Consider the following 26316-nt stretch of genomic DNA (forward strand, 5'->3'; position numbering starts at 1 on the left):
GCAGCATGATCAACAGCACAGGGACCTGCACTGACGAGGGACACTCCTTACCACCACCCTGTCCCTGGAATTCATGAAGTACGGGAAATGCATCCTGGGAAGTTCATCTTACAAGGATAAGGTTTTAAGGAGAAGTAATTTTCCCTTAAGGATAGGAAACATGGAGCTGCCTTTTCAGGCCTGAGTTATCATTCTCTCTATATTGCTTTCCCCTCTCTCTGTAGTGGGGCTGGTTAGAATGTGTACAGAGAGGGGCCCACACTGTGGCGCAGTGGATTAACGCCCTGGCCTGAAGTGCCAGCATCCCATGTGGGTGCCGGTTCTAGTCCCGGCTGCTCCTCTTCTGATCCAGCTCTCTGCTATGGCCTGGGAAAGCAGTAGAAGATGGCCCAAGTCCTTGGGTCCCTGCACCCACGTGGGAGACCTGGAGGAAGCTCCTGGCTCCTGGTTTTGGATCAGTGCATCTCTGGCCATTGCAGCCATCTGAGGAGTGGAACCAGTGTTTGGAAGACCTCTCTCTCTGTCTCTACCTCTCTCTGTAACTCTGTCTTTCAAATAAATAAAATAAATCTTTAAACAAAGTGTAGAAAAGTGAGGGGCCGGCCATGGGGAAACAGCTCCATTGGTGGAGAACCCAGTGTGTGCACGGCTGAGCCCCCACCCTGTGCTCTGGAGAAGGCTCCCTCAGGAGACAACCGTTTCCGAATGAAAAGACTTCTCCAAGGCGTGCATTATGCACTCTGTGCTGTCCTGAGCTTGTTTTCAGGCCCACGTTTCTTTTGCAAGTGTTCTAGAACTGATGATTTTACCTCAGGCTCCACGTTGGGTACCACTGATGGTTGAATAAATACTTTGAGAGTTCCAGCAAATCACATCTAATACCCTGTTCACATTCCTCATTTTGGACCAATTGAATATAGAACTCTAATTTTGCGCCCTCCCCGCACCCCTCCCCACCATTCCCGTGCTGAGGGGTAAGTGTTCTTTCACAGGCTCCCTGAATAGACACGGTAGCAATGATGGTACATTCATCTCCCTGTGATGAGAAAAGAAATTCATACATTGCAGTCGAGGGTGTAGGACAAAAGAAGGAATGATAGCATTCAGTGTGTCCTAAGGGCCCGGACAAACAGACCGAGTCCACACTCCCTACCCCGGCACGCACAGGGCTCTCCGTGCTCTCCAGCTCTCACCAGGAGCCCCTCACCCTCAGCTTCCCTGCTTACTTGCAGAACAGCTCGCCCCTCCTCAACTGCCCAGCTGGCTCCCCGAGCCTCTGTCTCAGTGCCTTTCAGGCTGAGCCACAGCTGCCTGCTCACTGGTCTGAGCTGCCCAAAGAGAAAACGTAAAATGAGCAGCAGAGAGTCACGGCTAAGCTCCCAGGAACTATCAGCAAGCAGGCAGAGGAAGAGGATGCAGCAAGGAAAACTCAGATGGGAAATCAGATGTAGGAGCTGATCCGGGAAAGCCCAAGGAACAGAACATCGGGAAGATAAAGGAGTGATCAAGAGCACCAAATCCTGCAGGGGAGAAAAGAAGGGCGAGGACCAAAAGTATTCACCGAATTTGTCTTTCAAGACATTGTGCATGGGGCAGGCGTTTGGCACTGTGGCTAATACGCCGCTCGAGATGCCTGCACCCCATAGCTCACTGCTGTGTTCTCGACCTGGCTCTGCTTCCGATTCCAGCTCCTGGCTAAAAGGTACCCTGGGAGGCCGCAGATGCTGATTCTGGTGGTTGGGTCCCTGCCATCCACACAGGAGACCAGGATTGAGTGTTGCTGGCTCCTGGCTTTGGCCGGCACAGTCCTGGCTCTGGCAGGCATCTGGGGAGTGAACCAGGGGATGGAAGCACTGTTTCTATATTTCTAGGTCTCTCTTTCTCTCTGCTCTCCACATACACCTGAATAAATAATAAATAAGATTTTTTTTCTTCAAAAACAGACATTATGGATGTTCTTTTCTACATAGGGGATTGGTAGAGGTGAAAATTGAATTGCAGCAACTGGAGAGTGAATGGTTTGGGTAAATGAGCACTTATTTGAAAACTTATGATCATGTCTTTGTTATCATTCCTTATAACTGTCCATGGTTCACGGATCAATGTATCTTGTCTTCTAGATAAAGAACATTAGAAACAATTTTAATGTTACTTATGATAGAGAGAAAGGCAGTAACCTAAAACTTTGTGGGCATATTGTACAGGTTACTGGTTAAATAAATTATATTAATACAAAAGATTAATGGACATTTTTAAAGTGATAATATAAAGCTATATTTTAATTTAGAAAGATGTAAGATATTAGTAAGGAGAAAAGACAGCTTATGTAATAGCATATATGTTAACTTGTATTTTTTATTAAAACTTGTTATATAATTACATTGCATAAGTATAAATAGAAAAAACTCTAGAAGAGTAGTCATTAAAGTGTTTCCAGTGATAGAGATTTCATGATAGCAAGATGTTTTGTCCATTTATTTTTAGGTAGGATAATGGTGTTTGGATTTTGAAAGAGAAGACTTATCTATTGGCAGCACACAGTACTCATGGGTGAAGAGGAAAAATAAATTGATGCATAAATAGAAAACATAACACTAAATTGGTGGTAACACACTAGAGATTTAAAGTTTTAAACTTTTCTTCTGTATGTATTGCCTTGTATATTCTTATGATGGATGTTTGGCATTTTTAAATATGAAAATTTAAATTTAAAAGTTACAAGAGAAAAAGAATAAATGAGAAATAAGGCAGTAGGGATAGCAAGTACAGTTTGACTATAAATGGAAGGGGGGAAGGGGCCCATTGTTGGCAGAGAATATAGGGCCAAGTTATTTTGCTTCCTATCGATTACAAAGATGGAGGAAATTTGAAGACCTTCATGGGACCCAAGGAGGCAACTCAGGGAGAGGAAGAGACTGAAGATCCAGGAAACAGGACACTTGATGTAGCAAAGCCACACTTGGCGCTGGAGGAAGAACGCTCCTTCCTCTGAAAGCGTTGGGAGGGAGTTGAGGATGGAGAGAGGTGATCAGAAGGCAGGTGGGGCGGGGAGGGGATTAGAGAGGGAATTGCATCATTTGAAGATTCTCGTATTTGCAGGTTTTCTCTAACAGTGATGTTGGAGAGAGTGGATAGGAGGTGCAAGGAGAGGCCAACAAGGGGAGGCGAGAAGAGATCATCAGATCAGGAGACTTCCCCAGAAGTGCTTTCCACCATCCACAAGCAATGAATGGCGCCATCCAGCCAAGGGGTGGAGAAGCCGGACCGTGGACCTGTGCATGACCGACATTTTCCGGGCAGGGGCTTGGAAGGCTGTTGAAAGGGGGAGGCTAAGGGTATTTTGAGCCACTCCTCATGGACTCCAGGCTTGGCAGGAAGAAGATATGGTGGCAGTCTAGAGAGTGGGGCAGGTTAACTGTCTCAGGGAAAGTGCTCATACCAAGGAAGGAAAAGTCTAATGGAAACACAGAGTGAGAAGGGTATGAAAACAGTGACTTGCAGGTGACAAGGATGCTGAGTGGAACATTCCAGGGGCGGAGCAGCCAGAGGGCAAAGCGGAAACATCCCAGGACAACGGCAAGCCGGAGCCCAGTAAGGAGGAGAGCCAACAAGTGCTAAGGATGTGTAATGAGGGAGCACCTGAGAGAAGTCTTCCTGGCACGAGGTGGAGAGCTGAGCTTGCACAGATTGATGGTGGAAACCATCATCTCCTGGGTGTTTCCTGGCATGCACCTTTTGTATGCACTTGTTGTTTTCACTTGGAGGTTTCTTTAATAAGTTGCTGATAATTAGATGACAGAAGCTCATGTAGTTAACCAAACTACAAAAAAAAAGGTATTGGAATGAACTTGGGAGTGATACCTTTTTCCCAAGTCACAGCCTATTATTATTAGAAGTAGTAGCAGTAATAGTAAAATAAAACAATAGTCCAAAGAGAAGAAAATTCTCCAGTTCCTGTGAGCTCTCCACAGATGTGGACTGTGTCCAAGCAGAGAGCCCACCCATTGGGTGTATCTAAGTGGTCTCTCAGTGGAACACCGGATTACTCCAAGCTAGGCAAGAAGTGCATCATGAAGCAGGGGGTTGACAGAACCTGGTTCTTTCTTTTGGCAACACAGGTTTACAAATAGAGGAATGCTGCCTTTTAAACAGCGCAGTCAAAAAGTCATCAAATAGCTGGCAAGTGAGTTTTCTCAGATGGCATCCCAGCAATTTTTTCAAAAACCAAAACAAAAAATAACAAGTAAGAAATTATCCAAGAAATGTAAACTACACTGGAAGTCTATTTTTTTAGACTGGCCATGAACCTACAGGTCATTTTTTTGCCGAATCTGAAATCATTAGAGGGGCAGGTCAGGAGGCTGACCTCTGAGCACTCTTGTAAGGCAGACACTCAGTTCAGAGCACGATTTGTTAAATGCTGGGAGAAGCTGGTGCTGAACACCAAGCCATCATCTTCAGAACAACAGACACATTCTTTCTGCAATAAGGATATAATTGTTAGTAAATATGTTTCTTTCTCCAGCTGCTACTCAGAAGTTGAACCCAACAGGAGTTTTCTATTTTCATAACTCTCCACCAAACTCTTTACTTGGTTTAGGTTTAAATTTATGGATTAAAAGGATACTGTGCAGACAGGATGTGCAATACAGTTGGAAATACAGCGTTTGCACAAAAAGGCTGGATTAAATAAGATAAAGGGCAACATGTACCCAAACAAAAGCAATGCATACCATCTTTTTCTTGTGTGTAATTTCTCTCTGGATTTCAGGTATTCCCAGCACACAAGAAACGGGAACTATTCCTATGTGCTTCTTTGTCTATAATTAAATCTAAGTGGAGAAAAGCCCAGGGGGTCAGTGTACCATGTAATTTTCTTTAAGACATAAATGTTAAGGATTTGTGGGTAGAGGAAAAAAACCCACTTTTTTTTTTTTTTTTTGGTAAACTTCTTGAAATGTTCATGCAAGGCACAACTAAAAGAATCAGCTCACTCTATGGGGATGTTTCTGCTTTCCTTAGTTTCTGGACACAGTGCATTTACTTTTTAAGAAAAAAATAATGGGCACCTGAAAGGCCATCTCACAGAGGCTGGCACCAGGGCTCAATAGGCTAATCCTCCACCTGCGGCACTGGCACACCGGGTTCTAGTCCTGGTCGGGGCGCCGAATTCTGTCCCGGTTGCCCCTCTTCCAGGCCAGCTCTCTGTGTGGCCAGGGAGTGCAGTGGAGGATGGCCCAAGTGCTTGGGCCCTGCACCCCATGGGAGACCAGGAGAAGCACCAGGCTCCAGGCTTTGGATCAGCGCGGTGCACCGGCCACAGCGCGCTGGCCGCGGCGGCCATTGGAGGGTGAACCAATGGAAAAGGAAGACCTTTCTCTCTGTCTCTCTCACTCTCCACTCTGCCTGTCCAAAAAAAAAGCCATCTCACAGAGAAGAGGAAAAGATGAATGAAATTCCTCCAAGGGCGCATCCCTGTAAGAGACAGCCACATCTGGCAGGACGGAAAGGCCAAGTTCAGGAGCGCAAGTTGTCACTAAAGCATCACCACCGGAAAGGAAGAAAATTAGTATCAGCTACTGTTCTCCTGGTCAGAGCTTCTGAAATAGGAAGACTGGGGTTGTTTTTTTCTGGAAGGAAAGTTCATAGCAGAAGTTTGAGCATTAAAGGGGTAAGTAACAGTTCCTAAAAGAATGAAGAAGAAATCAACAGTTAATAGGAAAGACATACTAAATGATTTTCTTCCTTGTTATGTCTTGATTTTACAGGTGTGTGTGTGTGTGTGTGTGTGTGTGTGTGTAAGAGGAGCTGCAGTTCTAGGCATAACGAGTGTCCCCACACCCTGAGTAATGAGATCCAGCAACCAGAGGCAGTTATGACAGAAGAAAAAACTCTCAGGGATAAGACGAAACTATGCAAATTTGCCAAGCCAAGCCACTGTCTGCGTGCCCGTGGATCTTAAAAACCGGCCTGCAGGACTGCAACCCTTGACGAATGAGCTGGTTCCGTGTTTCTGCTTTTCCCATTTGTGCTCTCTGGTTGTAATTTGTGCTTCCTGTGGGACTGGTCTTGTTCAAGAGGCTGGCTCTCGGCGGCGACCTCCTGCTTTCCGTGGCTCCAGAGACAGATTTTACACACAGGGTTGGTTGCTCTCGTGTTCAGCTCTTCCCAGTCTAGTCTTGTTCATTTTAACCTCAGGATTCTTGTTTCCTGAACGGAGGCCCAGAATTCTGTCCCATGATCTTAGCACAGGTTGCATCTGAGTACCCCGTTTGTTGTCTTCTTTGAGGTCCCAGCCCACATTCCATAGCCTGTACGCTCAGCATCTCACACTGGGCTGTTTAGCACAAAATCATGCCAATTAAAAAAAAAAAAAAAAACTTTTGCTTTTTATGAAACGTTAGGTTTGAGTAGGGTTTACATTTTCAACCTCATCTTATCTAAAGATCATAGCTTGTTTGAAGGACCCTCCAAACCCAAGCCCAGCAAAATAAGAAAATTGATAGTTTGAAATCCTTATTGTACTGCCTTTAGAAGAGTTGAGCAATATTGCACTCAGCTCTCAAATTTTATTCCAAGAAGGATCTGGAACAAATTAGATGGCATGGATTGGTTCAAATGCTGCAGACAGTTGATGTTTCAAAACCTTTTCGATGGGAGAATGAGTGGAAACTGTGCCCTCTGACCCAGCCCAGGAAGCTGGCGTCTGCTTACATCCCGCAGGCTATAGAAGACAGGTGCACGTACTTGATGGAGGGGAAGCCATCTTGGAGCAGAAGCTCCAACTCAGCAACCGCTCCACCTGGAGGCAAAAGTGCAGGTAGGAGACAAGCCTGGCACTTCCGCGTCCTGTGCTGACTTCCCTGGGAGCTTGGTTTCCTCGAATGGGGAGATGAGGGGTTGTGCGGCTCACTCTGCTGTTCCTGAACCCCCAGCCTCTGAGATTTGAACATCGACAAACCGGGCTGAGTACATCTCGCGAAAACTGACAAGAAGCAGGTATGGGTACTGAAGAAAGGCACTGATTTCTAGCAATACCTGTGTGTGTGTGTGCCTCTTTCCCTGCCCAAGTTTGGTCACCACCGCCCTGTATCTGGGCAGCGAGTGAGGTGGTGGTTGTCAGTGACAGCTTTTGGCCACCGTTTCCTAAAGAAGCCGCAGGTAGCAGAATGGTCGTGGTGGTGGCTGACTAAGGCAGTCCCCTCCTCAGACTCTGAGGACATAGCCTGGAAAACTGTACCTCATTTACTGAAATTGGAGGCTTCTGTTGCATTTGGAAGGCACGTTCTATTTGTAGTGGGGCTGTATTGCAGGCTAGATGCTTGGCATTCAGAACGCATTTCTCCTTAGAAATGATGTTTGAAATGGTGGTTGAGTTCTCAAGCCAGTCCGCAAAAAAACCTACTTAATCCTCAGTATGACTTTCATGCCATAAAACTGTGTATTTGTAATAAAGAATAATAATACCCAGGACTCTTGCCAGATGAGTAATTTAAAAACAAAAACAAACCCAGTGTGTTAAGCCCTTTACGTCGAATGCTGGTATTTAGGTGGAAATTGGTTTACTTAGATGGAGATAGCCGAGTCTGAGGCAACTGTAGGGATGCAGGGGATATTTTGAAGGCCTTAGTGTTAGAGGCACTGGCTCCTTGGAATGGATGCATCTAGGGAAATTTGGAATTTTGTCTTATCAGTAAGCTTCCTTAGCAGTGTGTGAGGGGGTTGGGAAGAGGCCATGAAGGGAGATGTCTTCTGATTGTAAGGGGGCAAAAATGAGAATGCCCCAGGGAGGGAGTTGGCAGAAAAAGCCTATCTGACCATGAGAGAGATCTGACCGAAAGGAAATCAGTAGAAGAGTGGAAGAGGAACATGTGGTGGGGGGACAGATCCCACAACTTCAGGAAGTTCCCCTGCGCCAGGCCGTGGTGGGCAGGGCCTGGGGCTTCTCAGAGAAGGCCTGGTAGAACACGGACGGCTCGGGATGCGGATGCTTCAAAGGCTCTCCCTGCCCATCACTCTCCTCGTGAAGGGAGTGTGGAACGGACCTGCCTTCGTCCATTTGCTGGTATTACAACCTGAGAATGAGTGATCTAGACAGGAGATAAGTTTGGTTTTGCGCAGGGCTCCAGATGCTGGAAGTCCCAGAGCACAAAGCTGGCGGCTGCTCGCCTTCCCCTATGCCACAATGCCAGCCCCCACTAGGGATTATTGGATATTTTTAAAGAAAATTATTTTCCAGGACTTTTTTAATGTTCCTTTTTTAAAAAAAAAAGATTTATTTATTTATTTGAGAGGCAGAGACAGAGGTCTTCCAACTGCTGGTTTGCTCCCCAAATGTCTGTGACAGCCGGAGCTGGGCCGATCCAAAGCCAGGAGGCAGGAGCTTCTTCCAGGTCTCCCACACAGGTGCAGGGGCCCAAGGACTTGGGCCATCTTCCACTGCTTTCCCAGGCCACAGCAGAGAGCTGGATCGGAAGTGGAGCAGCCAGGACTCCAACTGGCACCCACATGGATGTGGGCACCACAGGTCGAGGCTTAAGCCTGTTACACCACAGCTCCAGCTATAGACTCTGATGTAAAAATACTAATTGTCGATTTTTAAAATCTGTTGATAAAGTTTCTTTTGTGTTCTCTGGGACATGGTTAAGGTACTTTGAGAATCTTAAAGTAGAATCTTTCAACTTTCCAATGAACTCAGAAGTTACAAACTTTTATTAGTTTCAGGGCATTTTTACTTCCTATTGCAGTCAAATCTTACAATTTCCATAGGTGGAGAGTTTTAGGAAATGTACATAATTAGATCACATTTTAAAAATTACTAGCCTGGGACTAGTATTATGACACAGTGGGTTAAGCTGCCAGTGCTGATGCAAGCATCTCATATTAAAGCACAGGTTTGAGGCCGGCGCCGCGGCTCACTAGGCTAATCCTCCACCTTGCGGCACCGGCACACCGGGTTCTAGTCCCGGTCGGGGCGCCGGATTCTGTCCTGGTTGCCCCTCTTCCAGGCCAGCTCTCTGCTGTGGCCAGGGAGTGCAGTGGAGGATGGCCCAGGTGCTTGGGCCCTGCACCCCATGGGAGACCAGGAAAAGCACCTGGCTCCTGGCTTCGGATCAATGCGATGCGCTGGCTGCAGCCATTGGAGGGTGAACCAACGGCAAAGGAAGACCTTTTTCTCTGTCTCTCTCTCACTGTCCACTCTGTCAAAAAAAATAAATAAATAAAAATAAAGCACAGGTTTGAGTCCCAGCTGCTCTGCTTCTGACACAGCTTCCTGCCAATGAGCCCAAGAAGGCAGCTGAAGCTGGCTCAAGTACATGGACCCCTGTCACCGATCTGGGAGACATGGATGGAGTTCCTGGCTCCTGGCTTCTGCCTGGCCCAGCCTAAGCTGTTGCAGGCATTTGGGGGAGTGAATCAGTTTATCTCCCTCTCTCTCTGTCACTCTGCCTTTCAAGTACACAAATCTTTTCCAAAAATTACTAGCTCTGGACAGATTTTTAATCAATGTGTATCACAAGTATTAAAAGTATAACTGGGTTCGCCGGCGCCGCAGCTCACTAGGCTAATCCTCTGCCTTGCGGCGCTGGCACACCGGGTTCTAGTCCTGGTCAGGGCACCGGATTCTGTCCTGGTTGCCCCTCTTCCAGGCCAGCTCTTTGCTGTGGCCAGGGAGTGCAGTGGAGGATGGCCCAAGTCCTTGGGCCCTGCACCCCACGGGAGACCAGGAGAAGCACCTGGCTCCTGCCATCGGATCAGCGCAGCACGCTGGCCGCGGTGGCAATTGGAGGGTGAACCAACGGCAAAGGAAGACCTTTCTCTCTGTTTCTCTCTCTCACTGTCCACTCTGCCTGTCAAAAAAAAAAAAATACAAAAAAAAAAAAAAAGTATAACTGGGTAGCAGGGCACACTTAGCCAGGTGCTTACTATATATGACCCCCTGGGTTAGCATGAATCTGTCAGGTCTTAAGGCAAATTATCTATTAGAACTGTCCCATCACTGTAAATGATTGTTAAATTGCCTCAAAGAAACAAATAAATTACAACCAACTTGGTGCACATTAAACAAGTTATATAATATATACAAATACATATAAATAGTGTCAGATACAAACTAAACATTGCATTCATGAGAGTCAGAAACCTTGTGCATAACCATGGGCTGCAAGAATCTGTGCTACAGGTCAGATGCAGTGTATGTATTTATATCTCTAGTATATGTTAGATACAGGACAGGACATGGGAAAGTTTTAAGTTTAAATGTTATACATTAACATTTGAAGATGTTATTTTCTAACAAGCTGCTATCCTCGAAGATATTAAAAGCATCTTAATAAGAACCAAAGAAAGAGGAAATGGGGGGAAAAAGTCCAAGAAGGAAGTATTTTAAGTAATATTGTATAATGCAAGTGGCCTTCCTTATGGTTTTCCCATGAAGAAGGAGGTTTGTTGCCCTGTAAGTCCTCTACTGTTGAGCCCCATCTGAGTCTTCCTCCCTGTGAACAGAGCCTTTCAGCATGTGATGACCCAGTGCCACTAGCCAGGGGCAGGGGCAGATGTGCGTGCTGGGGACTGTGTCTGTCTCAGGAAGTCTTGCTGGCACCATGCCCAACAGAGACCCGGTGCCCTTGCAGCTCCTGGGAAACCTCCCTTCTGGAAAGCAGTTCCCCTCCGAGGATGACATCTGATCAACAAGCTTTTGTCTTTGTTTTCATACAAATGTGACATTTCCAAGAGCTATGGTAATTAATTAATTTCCTTCCCAGGGGGAACCCAAGCCAAGTGTACATTTTCCTCTGAATAGGATCAGTTCCTTGGACATTTGAGCTCCTTGTGAATGACTATGTGGACAGCAGACCAGGCACATGGACAGGAGGTGAGGTCTTGCACAGAGGCAGGGTCTCAGGCCCCTCCTTGGACCTTGCATTTTAACAGCTACCACCCCCTCCCCACCTGCCTTGAGATGCAGATGGATTTAAGAGTTTGAGTAGCAGTGTTCTGGGCTTCTCCGTAAGGTTCACAAAAGAATGGGGTCCTGAACGTTCCAGTCTAGGACTTCTCAGGCATTGAGATGGCCTTTGGCATATTCTTACATTTCACCACTTGCTATTGGCAACAGCTGGAAGAGCCCATTTTGGCAAAGATCCTCATGTTTTTGGCAATATACCAAAAAGGTTTTAAAAATAGCATTTTATACCAATGCTTAAAAACATGACATGTCTATTTATGATTTTGGTTCAGTTGCATTTCTAGTAGAACCATATATAGGAATCCAAAAGGTTCATGGAGAATTTGTACTGTCAATTCCACTTTTCCATAAACTTTTTGAATGCTCTTGTATAAAAAGTACATATTGAAATGGGCTACATAAATGGAAGATCACCACAACTACAAGCAATAACACTCTGAGAAATTTAATTTTACTAGCAGTGATATTTTAAATTAGATTTGATATTTTAAATATAAAACTAAAAGAAAAGGTCTAATCAATGATGTTTGAAGTAACATAATTATTTTGCTTAATTTTTTTTTTTTTATTTGAGAGGGAAAGAAACAGGAGGAAAGAGAGAGAGAGATGGTTCCCATCTGGTTCATTCCCCAGATACCTCTAAATTCTGGGGCTGGGCCAGGATGAAGCCAAGAGCGGGGAATTCAATCCAGGTCCCCCATACAGGTAGCAGGAACCCAACTACTTGAGCCATCACTGCTGCCTCCCAGGGTCTGCCTTAGCAGGAAGCTGGAGTCAAGAGCTAGATTCCGGCCTTGAACCCAGGAACTCCAGTATGGGATTCAGGCATTTCTTCTTTCTGGTCAACTGCCTGCCCCTTGCTTTTTTTTTTTTTTTTTCTTCCTGGTGAACAAGCTATTGTTTTTATTTTTTCTTTACCATAAAAAAAAAAAAAAAAGCTACTAGTTAGACCACACTCCTACCTTTATATCCTGTGGGTTGATATCAGGATTTGTTTGACACCTCAGAGGTCCCAGAGTTTGAATATGGAAAATATAGAGAAGAAACTCATCCCGCGCAGAGAACGGCCAGCCCACCTCCAGGATGGTGTCACTGATGGTGCTCGGTCCAATATTGTGCAGCTGCAAGCAAACGACACACTCTAAACTAGCACAGCACAAGAGAGGGAGATGACATCAAACTCCATTTACTCTGTATCCATTCTAAAAACATATTGCTGCCTTTAAGACTATGACTATGGCTGCGGAAAATAGGAAAGAATTTACACAGACAAGAGATCTAAAAGTATTGTGTGCAGGCATTTAGAGAACTCTTTAATTTGTGAAGTTCTTAGAGTGGATTTCCTAGTGAAGTCCATATTAACCATGTCTAATAACTGTCATATTTACTGTGAATGCATATTAAGAGTAGTACAAGAAATACAATTTTAATTATATGATTTTAAGACTTAGGGCTTTTTTCCCTTTACGTTGAATCTGCCTCCTCTTGCCTGACTACTGACTTGTCAATTGCAACCATATGCGATGCACTCTCTTTCACCCTCTGGAGAAATGGCCATCCATCAAGTGCCAAAGCTGGTCTGCGCTCTGCACAGTTCACTCTGAGTGCGCGCGACAAAGCTGGGCCCCTTCTGTTCTCATCAACAAATCTCAAGGAAAGAAAGGCCACATCTCATAAAGAGATGGACATTTTTCACACAAGAATCTCACATTCAGGGGACACAAAACAGCTTGCCCAAAACACTAACCGCATTTAAATTTATTGTAGTTTTTAAAAACTCACTTCAAAGTTGGCAGGGATCTTCTTTTTTTTTTTTTTTCTCCCTACAGTTCTGGTAATTATAATGATCCATAAACCAATATATAATTGTTTTTGCTTATTAGGTGGCCTATTAATTCACATTTTCCAAAAGCATGACATTCCTGACATTATTTTGAGACATGACATTAATATGTAGGAAGCATTTGATGATTGCTTTCGGCATGACTGGTAATTACCCTAAACTTTTATGATCCACTGATGCTAAGATTAGAAGCAGGGTTGCCCTGGGAATGATTGAGTCCGATTTTTTTTCCAACTTTATAAAGTCTCAGTATTCTTGAGCAGGAACAGCACACACAAACTTTAATAAATTATTCGACAGTTTGTTTCCCCCCAGTGAGGTTCATAATCCCAGTGATTTGGGACTGTGTTATCGTTTTTGCTATCAGACGAGCTTAAGGCAAAGCTTTGATCCAGCTTTGGATGGGGCTTCCGAAACTGCACTGCAGGTTGGCAGATGGTGGAGGTTTTTCTGTGAACATGGCCCAGGAGTTGAGACTTCCTCTCTGTGGATGTAAACAGCTCATCAGTTTTGAAATGGTTTTATTGTTAACCCTAAAGAATGCTATTCATGTCCTTGGTAGCTTGAGTGAAGTCATAAGCAGAATTATTAGAAGGGTCCTATGAGTTGTGTAGGAAAGGAACATAGAAATTCATCGAAAGATCTTCAAACACAAAATGCCTCGGACCATTGTTTTACCAAGGTTCCACTCCTGATCCCTTTGAAATGAATAGGAATAACTGTGCTGTGCTGACAACAGTGACTTTATTTAAAAAAAAAAAATGAAAACGTCAACAATTACCAAACTCACCAATTACTATGTATTGGTTTCTAACTGAAAAATACAAGTGTTTCAGGAGATGTCAATAACTTTTCCCTATGCACAATTTAACATTTAAATTTGGAAAGGAACATTGGGTCTTTTTCATCTGTTGCTGGTTTGCTTCTGGAAAATATTTTATTGATCAATGAACTATTTCAGGCTCAGAATAAGTCATTCATTCCTAATTCTGATTATTTGAATAAAAGGTAAATTTATTCTTACATGTCTACTGGCCCCCTATTTCACATACTATATATGCATTTTTTGGCACAATACTGAGTAATTCATAAAATTTTCTGGCTGGACTTTCTGGTTGGTGACCTTCAGTTTAAGAGATGGGAGGGTTTTAAGGAAATCTGAAAATGTAGGAAGAAATGAAGTCTAGGGAGCTGGCCATTTTTTGCTTAGACTGTCTAAATACTAAAAAGACAGGAAATAAAAAACATTTAAAAAAAAGAACATAGCAAGATAAACTGAGGAGCAAGTGACCATATCTGCAGTTACTTAACAGGAAACAGAAATCATTGCAATATGATACATAATCGCACAAATCTAGCCGGCATATAAAGCTCAGAGCTTGGACTGGTGTCTTAAAACATATCATTTGGAGTTCAGTAGGGGACAGCATAGCAGTAATCCCCTAACACAGCTTCCACATGGACAATGGCTACCTCATAAATATGTTCCACCAGTGGTCCAACTTCCTCCTCTTTGTGAGGCTCCTCTTCAGGTTCCCAGTTATGAATGGGCAAGATGATCTGCGGAGGGTGGGAGACTCTGCAACAGAGAACGTTGTGTTAATTGCTGAGGATGGCCCATGTAAAGAATATTGTACTAGTCTGAACTGATGCCCAATTTATTTCAGAAGATGAGGCGACATGGAAAAAATGCTGGAAGTGATGCTGTTTTGCTAAAGCAAAATAATGAAAGTGATAGTGAAGGGTCTGAAACACCTGTTGCAGGCTCTAAATGACTGCCCTCCAGAGCATTTCATCTCTTAGACACTAGGGGGCAGAACCGAGCCCACTCTTGAGACAAAAAAATTGACCATGTATTATAAACGTATCCATCCATCTATCCTTGTGTGTGTGTGTGTGTGTGTATGCACGTGCATACGCGTAGGACTGCCTGTGGGTGTAGGAATGTATGTGGACAGGTTGTATAATCCCTGCTTTAAGATATGTGAAGAAATGGGACTTTTTTTGTGGAAAAATCTAGGATTCTGATGAGTTACATGTTCGATTGTGAAGAAATGAAGCTTCTGGTTGGACTTCAGAGTAGAAAGTGACCCCTGTATATTCATTCTTCCTTCCTAGCCTTCTTTGGTTTCCCATTAACGCAGTCAAGCCTTTCACAAGGCCAGATCCTGAGCCAAAACAAAATGAAGTGTAACTGAGTTCTAGACTTGTCTTATGGAGAGAAAGAGAGGGAGCAGGTAGGATATTAACCAAGTAGCTAGGATATTAACTTGACATATGAGTATTTTTCCCTTCAACTTACACCTAGAAAGTTAGAATTGGATGGATGACATATAATACATGAAATTACTGCATAAGAAAAGCTGATTACAAATCAAACTGTCATTTATATAAACTCTTGAAATGGATAATTCTCAAAAAACAATGATTTCTATCAGTTTTTAGGTGAAAGTCATTTTGAAAAGGATTCCTATACCTTCAGCTAAAAGCAATTTCAGCAGAAAACATCTTTTTTGGGCAATCAGAGGCCTCACATGCCTTTTTAAGGGCATCTGATAAATACCACAGCCTCTGGCAACTTCAAACACTATTTTCTATCTCATCTCCTGGGTAATCTTTTTCTAAAGCAGACAGCAAAATTTATTAGGTTAAATTCTGACCCTAGAACAAGTAATTTAATGTCTACATTTCTCTATTTCTTCTTCTGGAAAACTACGATCACCTCTTCAGGTTGTACATTGCAAGTGATTAGAAAACATCTCACAAGCTTTTGGTCAGAGTTAACATGGCTGTGTTGTTTTCCAGAGGTGGGTGGGAAAAGTACATTTTAAAAACTGACAACCCAGGAATGTTGCTCACTTGCAAAGCCTTTGGCCTACATTTTGACGCGCAATTCTTCCATACAAAGGGCAAGGCACAACTTTGCTGGGCTGACATCTCTAAATTCTCTCCCTCCCTAGCTGCTTGACATTCTGCCATGTTCCCTTTTTCCTCCTTGATTTGACTGCATGATGTTCAACTCAAATGCAGGGACTGACGCAGGTGGCCCATGAGAAGGGCATAGCATATGGCAGGTTGCTTTCATCACAGCGAAGTCCAGAGGCCTTGGACTCCCAGTCCTGAGTGTCTCAATGGCTGCATGACCCAAAGCTTTACTTAGTTCTCAGCCTGGCACCACAGCACTGAACTGTGTTTTTTTGGTTTAACACAGAGAACACAGAACAAAGAGCTGAAAACATTTTCTTTGAAAAATTTTGTTCTTGTGATCATCAGTCCTTTAGGACTGGTCATAAATCCCCCAAGAGTACAGAATCATAAATCTTCAGACTTTAACAGATAGTATGGAGACAGTGTGTTCAAAACACTTCCTTTTACACACGAAAGGAAAACTGGTGAACAGGGAAACAGTGCGGAGCTTCTAGTGAGGGTTAGTGCTCAGGTTTCTAAGTACCATGTACTCTACTACTGATGTGTAATGGCATTCGGGGCCCCTAAACTCTGGTGATACTTAGTAAACACCGCTGAAACTTCCTGATGCGGAACTGTAACAAAAAATGAAATAGGAATCCATGAAAAAAATTTCCAATCTGGCACAGGGCATGCCAAAATCATTCAAAAAGTATGACTCACAAAATGCAGTTACTGCCCCGTTGCAGACTTAGTCACATCTGGAGAATCCATGACAAAGAATGGCTCCCAACAAAATCAGCGAAATACTGTTCACCGAGTTCAAAGGGAGTGTCTTAGAAAGAAAGATGCGTGGCCAGCGCCGCGGCTCACTAGGCTAATCCTCCACCTGTGGTGCCGGCACCCGGGGGTCTAGTCCCGGTCCGGGTCCAGATTCTGTCCCAGTTGCTCCTCTTCCAGTCCAGCTCTCTGCTGTAGCCCTGCATCTGCATGGGAGAGCAGGAGGAAGCACCTGGCTCCTGGCTTCAGGTTGATGGCACAGCAGCGTGCCGGCCGTAGCAGCCACTTGGGTGGTGAACCAATGGAAGGAAGACCTTACTCTGTCTCTCTCTCACTGTCTAACTCTGCCTGCCTGCTGTAAAAAAAAAAAAAAAAAAAAAAAAAAAAAAAAAAAAAAAAAGGCAAGCAAAGAAGAACATGATCAACTGCTTTGCTCTGTGGGAAAACCCAGTGCAGTAATCTCAGATCCTTACTGAATAGTCTCCCATCCTAAGGCAAGGGTCATAGACCCTCGGGTTAGAAGATGGGGGTCCTGTCAATGCTAGCTAGCCACAGGCTTTAGGAAGGGAGTTTGGGGGAAGCAAGAGAGTCTTTTTTTTTTTTTTTTTTTTTTGACAGGCAGAGTGGACAGTGAGAGAGACAGAGAGAAAGGTCTTCCTTTGCCGTTGGTTCACCCTCCAATGGCCGCCACGGCCGGCACACCGCGCTGATCCGATGGCAGGAGCCAGGTGCTTCTCCTGGTCTCTCATGCGGGTGCAGGACTCAAGCACCTGGGCCGGGCCATCCTCCACTGCACTCCGGGCCACAGCAGAGAGCTGGCCTGGAAGAGGGGCAACCGGGACAGAATCCGGCGCCCTGACCGGGACTAGAACCTGGTGTGCCGGCGCCGCTAGGCAGAGGATTAGCCTAGTGAGCCGCGGTGCTGGCCAAGGGAGTCATTTTTTAAAAAAATGAACTTGATTTTGAGATAATTGTAGATTCACATGTAGTCATAAGAAATCACATAGAGATGCTAAGTACCTTCTAGTCAGTTTTCCCCAATGATAACATTTTACAAAACCAAAATGTGATATTGTATGTAATATTACAATAAGACTGCTGACATAGATAGTCAAGGTGCAGAATATTTCTATAACCCAAAAATCCCCTTTTTAGCTACACTCACTTCCCTGTGCCCCATTCTGTCCTTAATTCTTAGCAACCATTACTCTCGTCTCCATTTCTATAACTGTTATTTCAGCAGTGTGTAATCTTTTTGGGGACTGACTTCGTACTCTGCATACTTCTCTGAGGATCCATCTAGTTTGTTGCATTTGTCAGTAGTTCATTCCTTTTGTTGTTGTTGTTGTTGCATGATATTCTGTGGTATGGATGTGAATGTTAATTAAGCATTCATCACTGAAGGAGGTCTGTGTTATTTTCGGGTTTTGGCTGTTGCAGATAAAGCCATTAGAAACATCATATATAGATTTTGTATCAACTTAAATTTTCATCTTTCTGGAATAAAGAGATTGAGCTTTCGGTAAGTTAAAAGTCTGTTTTATATCAGGAAGTTCAAATCTGAGGATTTGGCAGCATTGTGTGAACCCTATTTTCCTAACCTTGTTTCTACATCCTCTTAACCCTAAATCAACACCTCCCCTTTATCACATATTGGAAGAATGTTGGTTGCACCTGATGTAGATGGTATCCTATGAAGAGCTTGGTTGGTCATGATTGCAGTCTCTCTTAATACAAATCCTGATTCTTTTAGAAAGGCTGCCATTTTGCTATGCTGAATACATGTGGTGTTGCCTCTTGTGGCCAAATTTACTTCTAATAGAAAATAACGAACTATGCTAAAGTGATCATATGTATCAGAAAATGGCATGTAAATCTGTTTAAGGACAATTTTGATGTTGTCTAGCTTTGAAACTGATGAAACGATTCTTACTATTTTTGTCCACTCAAATAAATGAACCCACTTTAGCTTTTGAAAAACTTTGAAACAACAGAAAATAAAAATAAATTGTGTAACGTAGTATGTCATAAGAACTTGAATAAATACAATTGACTCAAGGAGATTTTCCTAAAGACTGTACATGCAGAATTTTCAACATAGTAGCTGTTCTTTGCAGGATTAAATCTGGCAGTCAGTATTTTTGCTACATATTTGGAGGAAAGAGTTATATCCTGTAAAATGGCCAAAAAGAGCTTTAACACTGTCTTAGAGAATAAACTGTGGTCAATTGTTGAGCATTAATCTAGCAATTAAAATAATTGCACCCACATGAGAAACACCATTTTAATAATCTGTTTTGCTTATTGGCAAAAACAGATATTTCTTTCTTTTCTATTATGATGGCAGAAATACATTTCAAAATATGAATCTCATAAAATGAATATGTGAAAATATAAACAGAGTAAGCCCTTAGCTGCCATGAGCTGAATTACGTCTTATTGAATAAAAACATTTCCCAATTTTGAGTATGTTTTGGAGTTAAGAAACAGTTCCAACTTATTTTTGGTTAACAAAACTGTGATAAACCAAGCTTAAAGAAAGAAACAAAAGCGTATGCACATTTAGTTGCAAATTTTAAAAACATTTAAAAATAAGATGATGAAAAAAAATGCTGTGTTTTCTTCTTCAGTTTTTTTTTAAAGCAGTGTTTTTCTCATCAAGATAGAGATAGCGGAATGAAATTAGAAATCAATAAAAATAAAACATCTATATTAGCTCCAAAGATCTGTAAATCAAATAAGTCACTTACCCTGAGTCAACTTATGATTTAAAGTATAACCCACAAAGGAAATTAGAAGATATTTTGAACTGAGTCATAATGAAAACCCAACAGATCAACATTTGGGAATGCTGTTAAAACAACTATTAGAGAAAAATGTACATAAGGAAAGAAGGAGGGAGATTAAAAAAATAAGAAAAGACAAAACCAATGGAATAGATAACAAAAACAAAAGTAAAAAAGAAAAAGAACAAAAAAGGAATTATACCAAAAACTGTTTCTTTGAACAAAAACATCACTAACCTCTCAATAAACTGATCAGAAAAAAAAGGAAAGATACAAATTGTCAGTAGCAAAACAATGGAGGGGATATCATTAGAAATCTTCTATAGATGTTAAAAGGAAAATGAGAAAACATTATTAACATTATGATTTATGGTCCTACACACAACTTAGATGAAACAGACAAATTTCTTGAATGAAAAACTACTAAAGCCCAATAGAGTAGAAATAGATAATATGAAGAGCCTTCTACCTAATGACCTTCCTATAAAAACATCCCCCAAACTCCAGACTCAGACAGCTTCACTGGTGAATTTAACCAAATATTTAAGGAAGAGGTGAGATCAATTCTACACAAACGTTCCCAGAGCATAGAGCACAGGGAGAAATGCTCCCAGCTTATTTTATGGGGCCAGTATTCTTCAGGCACCCAAAGCAGAAAAGGACATTGTAAGAAAACCACCAATCAATACTTCTTATAAACAGACTCCAAAGTCACAAACAAAATTTTAGCAAATGGAATACCAGAATGTACAAAAAGGATAATCGTCATGACTAGCTATGCTTCTTATCCAGAATGAAAGTTTGGCTTGAAATTCAAAACCAAAAATTAATCCATTGACCATTTTAATGGACAAAAGAGGGAAAACTACTCAATCATGTTCATAGGCACAGAAAAAAGTATTTGTCAAAACTGAACACATAATTATGTTAAGTTCTCAAGAAAACTAGAAATAAAAGGGAACACTCTTAACTTGACAATGGACATCTGCAAACACCCTGTAGTGAACACTAAACTTAATGGTAAAAGATTAAATGATGTTGAGATTGAAAACAAGGCAAAGATCTCTGCTCTCACCATTTCTAGTCAGTCTGGCATTGGCAGTCCTAGTCCATGCAATAAGGCAAGAAAAATAAATAAGAACAAGAAATGTTAAGTATGTATAACAAATAATTTAACCTTTCCCAAGAAGAGGCCTTGCTTTTGTCTCCGCTTTCTGGGGGCATATTCTCCAAGCTCTCAGAACTTTATGCCTGTTAGGAATGCCTTTGTTGGCCTGGGGTCTTGGGTCACAGTAGATATTCTAACAATATGATTTAAGGTTGGCGTTGTCCACCCCAGAGAGACGGACGGCGCGCTTCGGGACGGGACCTTCGGTCCATCACAGCATCCACGCTGGAAAGTAAGATCAGTTATATGGACTGATAATCAGTCATGCTGGTGCAACGGAGCCCCAGTGAGCACCAAGGCGGGCAGGAGCTTCCCTAGTTGGTGCAGGCTATAGATATCGTCACACATCCACACCAGGAACACAGCATGTCCTAACATCACAGCAGATCTCAGCGGAAGCCCTGTTTTTGGCAAGTCTCTGTATTCCACCTTATGTACCACTTCCCTTGGCTGATCGTACTCTGAATCTTTTCTGTGTAGTAAACTGTAACTGTGAGTATAATAGTGTTCAGTGGCTTCTGCAAGTCGTTCTTGTGAATTTTTGGCTGGTGTTGATTTTGAGAACCACTTGAAGCTGCAGTTGGTGCAGAAGTGAGGGTGGTCTAACATTCTAGCGGGCCAAACTTTTGCACACATAGATTGGAAAGCAAGAAACACAAAGTGTCTTCATCCACAGACAACATAATAATTACATAGGAAATCAACAAACAAAATAGCTACTACAGCTTGTGAGTTTGTATCTCGGATACACCTCTGCATTTCAAGATTTGTACATATAGATCCCCAAAGCAGGATAGGAAATCAAGAAATTAACTTTCAGATATGAGCAACTGGTTTTTCAACAACAGTATCAAAGGAATTCAGTGAGGAAAATGGTCGTCTTTTCCTCAAATGGCACAGCAAAATGAACACAGGCTCTTACCTCAACACCAAATATAAAATGTAATTTAAAATTAATCTTGACCTAGGCTGGCGCCATGGCTCACTAGGCTAATCCTCCGCCTAGCGGCGCCGGCACACCAGGTTCTAGTCCCGGTTGGGGCGCCAGATTCTGTCCCGGTTGCCCCTCTTCCAGGCCAGTTCTCTGCTGTGGCCCGGGAGTGCAGTGGAAGATGGCCCGGGTGCTTGGGCCCTGCACCCCATGGGAGACCAGGAGAAGTACCTGGCTCCTGCCATCGGATCAGCGCGGTGCGCCGGCCGTGGCGGCCATTGGAGGGTGAACCAACGGCAAAGGAAGACCTTTCTCTCTGTCTCTCTCTCTCTGTCCACTCTGCCTGTCAAAAAAAATTAAAATTAATCTTGACCTAAATGTAAAACCCAAAATTATAAAATTTCCTGAAGAAAACATAGGAGAAAATCTTTGTAACACTGGAAAGGCAAATATTCCTTAGGACAAACAATGCACACACCATAAAAGATTAATTGAATTTCATCAAAATTTTAGACATTTGCTCTTTCAACAGCACAATTAAGAAAATACAAAACATTTAGACCATTAACTGGAAGAAAATAGTGGGAAGATGCATATCTGATAAATCATTTCATAAGCAGATTATGAAAGAACCTTTATCATATAAAGACAAAAGTCCAATAGTAAGATTTGAAAGACACTTCACCTGAAAAGAGATACTGATGACGATGTAGCACTGAAGAGATGCCCAGCATCACTAGCCACTAAGCAAAGGAAAACTGGAAGATGATGTCCTGGAGAAGGCAAAACTTCAGTGACAGAAAGTAGATCAGGGTCGCTGGAGTCTGGGGTGGTAGAAGGGTTCACTACAAAGGAGCCCCAAGTAATTACTTAGGGTGAGGCTACTGCTCTCTGCTGAATATTCCTGTGGTATCATCACTCTTCAAACTGGACATCTCAAAAGGTGAATTTTATTTAATGTAATATATCCCTCAATAAACCTGACCTTAAAATTGATTTATTTATTTGAAAGGCAGATTGACAGAAACAGAGAGGGGATGGGGGGGAAGAGAGAGAGAGAGCGCATGCGCCATTTGGTTCACTTCCCCAAAGGCTGCAATAACCAAGTCTGGGCCAGGCCGAAGCCAGCAGCCAGGAATTCCATCTGGGTCTGTACAGTGGGTGGCAGGAATTCAAGTTCTTGGGCTGTCTTCCAGTCACATTAGCAGGGACCTGGATTGGAATCAGAGCAGCTGGGACTTCAACTAGCACTCCAGTATGGGATGCCAACATCCAGCCTAAACCTGACTTAAAAAATAAAAAAAAAGCTCTTCAAACTCTGTGAGCTATGAAAAGATATTTGCAATGTGAGTAATTAATATTGGTTTACTGTCTAAATACTAGAATATAAAAGAACTTCTATGTACTAATAAGAAAAAGCCAATCCTGTCAGTAAAGTATGTACAAAAAATAAAAAGTGAAATTTTTCCCAATTAGGAAGAATGCAGAGTCAACAAATGTATTTTATAAAGCTGTTTAATCTCATTTAGGATTTAGAGAAGTGAAAATCAAACACACTAATTCTTATCCATCAAACTGGATCAAACTTAAAAACTGGATTTTGAGAGTTAGTAGATAATGCAGAGCAATGGAAACCCACCTACTTCTCACAGAAGAGTAATTTGGCATAACTATTTTGAAAAAGAGTTTGGTATTTTTTAGTAACAGCTGCAATGGCCGGACCTGTACTGATCCAAACCCAGGAGCCAGAAGCTTCTTCTGGGTCTCCCACGCAGGTACAGGGGCCCAAGGTCTTGGGCCATCTTCTACCGCTTTCCCAGGCCATAGCAGAGAGCTGGATCGGAAGCAGAACAGCCAGGTCTCGAGCCAGCGCCCATAAGGGATGCAGGCACTGCAGGCGGTGGCTTTACCCCCTACACCACAGCACCAGCCCCTGTAATTCTCTCCTGTCATTAAACTGAATGAACTACAGGCACATGCACTAAAATAAATGAATCTCAAAAATACTTGTTTGAATAAAAAAAATCACAGATGCATATGTGAAATTTTAAGTGGATAAGGATCAAAAGACGATCTCATGGCAGATGGCATGATCACTTCTGAGCAGGAGTCTGCAGACAGGAAGCAGTTCTATTTACTTTATAGTTCCCTGTTTTCTAGCCGTGTAATCTGCAACTCTCTGGGCCACAGTTCTTGCACTTGCACAAGGATTGATTACATGAGGGAGCACATTGAAAACACCAGATGTGAGGCATTCTTCTTATTTTTTTAGTCCAGTAGGGGAAGCTTCCGGGGCTCCAGGACAGCAGGGCAGGGCCCCAGGGAGAGCATCGGGATGGGTAAGGGAGCCCATAGTGACAGCAGCCCTGCATGTGGAAATCCAGTTGTGGTCATGGAGGAACGTGAGCCACTCAAGCCCTATGGGAAAGGAACGGAACCAGGACTTCTGGAACCCCAAGGATATTTGGTCCGAAACACCAGTAGACATTTTTAGCCAAGTCCTTGATTGTACTGGAAAAACCAGAATTGTACTAACAGCATCCCAGAAGTCCACATTTGTGCAAGATAAGAACTACATGCAATCCTTTTCTCATTTCTTTCCCCTCCCAGGCATGGACTTTCCAGCTGGTAGTCATTCCAACCCTTTTTCCTTGACCACTTTTTTCCTGTCTCTCATCTGATTGCTTACTGGCACCTTCCTCAAACAATAGGGCCGAAGGAACAAGATAGAAAATGTGGATTCCATTGGCCCACACATCTAAGAGTCAGCCTCTTATTAAATTCAGATTGTGGTACAGTGAGGGCTAAATTGTCATTATGCTAAATAATCACTGGAGGAGTGAGATTTTTTCAGGCAATCATGGTTGTCTATTTCATCTGGCTTCTTATGGTTTGATTATTGAACTGGCAGTTTGGGGAAGAAAGAATTAATTCATTTTACAGGGTTTACTCTCTTTACAATGGAAGCTAATGTTGAGTAGAAAAGAATAAAAATTGATAAACAAAGTGAACTATGACCTCTTATGCGTTAGGAAAAGTCCGTCTAGTTTATACTAGTATGTTGCAATTCTTCACATACAGGAATCTTTTTTATGCTACCACAATCCCTTGTTTATATTACTTACCCTCTTATTTCTACTTGAGCTATAGCAGTGATGTTGATTTGCAAACTCACAAGATTGCTGTCTGGATTGTCCTTGTTGGAACTAAAAGACAATGACAAGTAATTTAAATACTTTAAATAAACTCAGAGGTTTTATCACAATATATATTATCACAATACATTCCATATATCACAAGAGTGCCATACACAGCTAACCTGATCACTCACAAAGCAGTGGTATATTTATTCTACAGAATCATAAGCATTGGTACAGGGAATGCTAAGAACCTTTATGATCAGTGGTAACAAAGCAACCTTCCATTTCATCTGGAAATACAACGGATACCTAGAGCAGCCAACACATTTTTGTTGTTGTTGTTTTGATGGCTAAACTAAAGAGACCTTGCACTGAGTTCATTTTCCAACTTCCACCTTGGACAAATTCCTTAACATCGCTGTGCATCATGTTCGCTGCCCATCAAATAGGAAATGACAGCACAGTCAACTCCTGATTTTCCACGCTAATCAAGAGGGGAACTGGCATCAATAATCCAGAGCGGCACATAATCGAAAAAGTATCTGCATTTGGCTCTGGAATGCATAATACCATACATTGTTTTGGCAGCATTCTTATGTTCCTTACAGTTTATTTCTTGGATTGCTATTAAAATATGTGTACATTCACTTCATAGTCACTGGCTGACCAGGGCAAGGAGTGGGGAATGAATTAGAAGCTCAGCCGATGGTGGGAGGAGGCAAGACCCAAGGAAGCTGGGCAGTTCAAGAGCAGGTAACAGGAGAGGATCCAGGAGCCTGAGAAAGACATCAAGCGGGAAGGTGGAGGCCTGCTTCCTGCGTGCTTTCTTTGACAAGGGCACAGTTATTTCACTCGAGCAAATATAATTAGATAGGAAGCTTAACTTTTTAAAAATGCATGTGTTAAGCAGTCCGTGCTGTCAGGCACATGAAACCTGGCCCCAGTAGAGGCTCAACCAGTCACTGAGTTTCAGATGCAGCTCTCTCAGCATTCATTGCCCTACTGTGCTCTCATTGATGTCGTCCAGAGCATTAGGTGACTTCTAGGAACCTGAGATGTGGCCACATCACCGCTGGTGGGGCCACGTTTACAGTCAAGTCTGCGGAAGGAGGGAAAGCCTCCTGTTTCTTCATCACTGACCCTCTCCCGAACTCGCCAAGCAAGCTCAAATCCTGTGACGATGCTAGTGGGGTAGGTTCCACCAGCTTGCAAGATGTTCCAAAAGCAGGAACTGGAAAGGCTATATGATAGAAGAATGCTTTGAAAGAAGGCAGAGGGGCGGCGCCCTGGCTCACTTGGCTAATCATCCGCCTGCAGCGTCAGCACACTGGGTTCTAGTCCCGGTCGGGGCGCCGGATTCTGTCCTGGTTGCCCCTCTTCCAGGCCAGCTCTCTGCTGTGGCCGGGGAGTGCAGTGGAGGATGGCCCAAGTGCTTGGGCCCTGCACCCCATGGGAGACCAGGAGAAGCACCTGGCTCCTGCCTTTGGATAGGCGCGGTGCGCTGGCCGCAGCGCGCTGGCCGCGGCAGCCATTGGAGGGTGAACCAATGGCAAAAGGAAGACCTTTCTCTCTGTCTCTCTCTCTCTGTCCACTCTGCCTGTCAAAAAAAAAAAAAAAAAAAAAAAAAAAAAAAGGCAGAGACTGAATTGTTCACATACTGCTTTTAAAACATCTAAGTTGATCGTATATACATTGCAAACATACATTGTGGATGTAAACAGGCTGACCCCAGGCTCGTCTCCCGGAATGGGCACCACTGCTAACCTTGTGCCTGCGCTGCAGGGACTTGCTC

The 26316-nt window shown here is 43.1% G+C and overlaps 1 protein-coding gene and 1 long non-coding RNA gene across 4 annotated transcripts in view; one reads left to right on the forward strand and one right to left on the reverse strand.

Moving 5' to 3' along the window:
* Positions 1–26316, reverse strand: part of ITGA8 (integrin subunit alpha 8) — a 192194-nt gene that overhangs the window by 32819 nt on the left and 133059 nt on the right. Inside the window, exons 23-25 of the mRNA XM_002717427.6 lie at positions 24510–24590; positions 14286–14391; positions 11932–12090 (exon numbers count right to left, since the gene is read on the reverse strand). Coding sequence (XP_002717473.3) covers positions 11932–12090; positions 14286–14391; positions 24510–24590 — 346 coding nt within the window. The remainder of the gene's footprint in view (positions 1–11931; positions 12091–14285; positions 14392–24509; positions 24591–26316) is intronic.
* The window catches only part of LOC149122567 (uncharacterized), a 37871-nt gene continuing 18283 nt past the window's right edge, over positions 6729–26316 (forward strand). For 2 of the 3 annotated variants that reach the window (XR_016219684.1, XR_016219686.1), the window contains exon 1: positions 6861–6999. This is a non-coding gene — a long non-coding RNA (uncharacterized LOC149122567). Of the gene's footprint in view, positions 6821–6860; positions 7000–26316 lie in introns of those variants that run through there. The other variant, XR_016219685.1, reaches the window with a different exon arrangement.

The sequence above is a fragment of the Oryctolagus cuniculus genome, chromosome 13, assembly GCF_051225735.1.
Source record: "Oryctolagus cuniculus isolate XC-2025 breed Fujian yellow rabbit chromosome 13, ASM5122573v1, whole genome shotgun sequence".
Lineage (NCBI taxonomy): Eukaryota > Metazoa > Chordata > Mammalia > Lagomorpha > Leporidae > Oryctolagus > Oryctolagus cuniculus.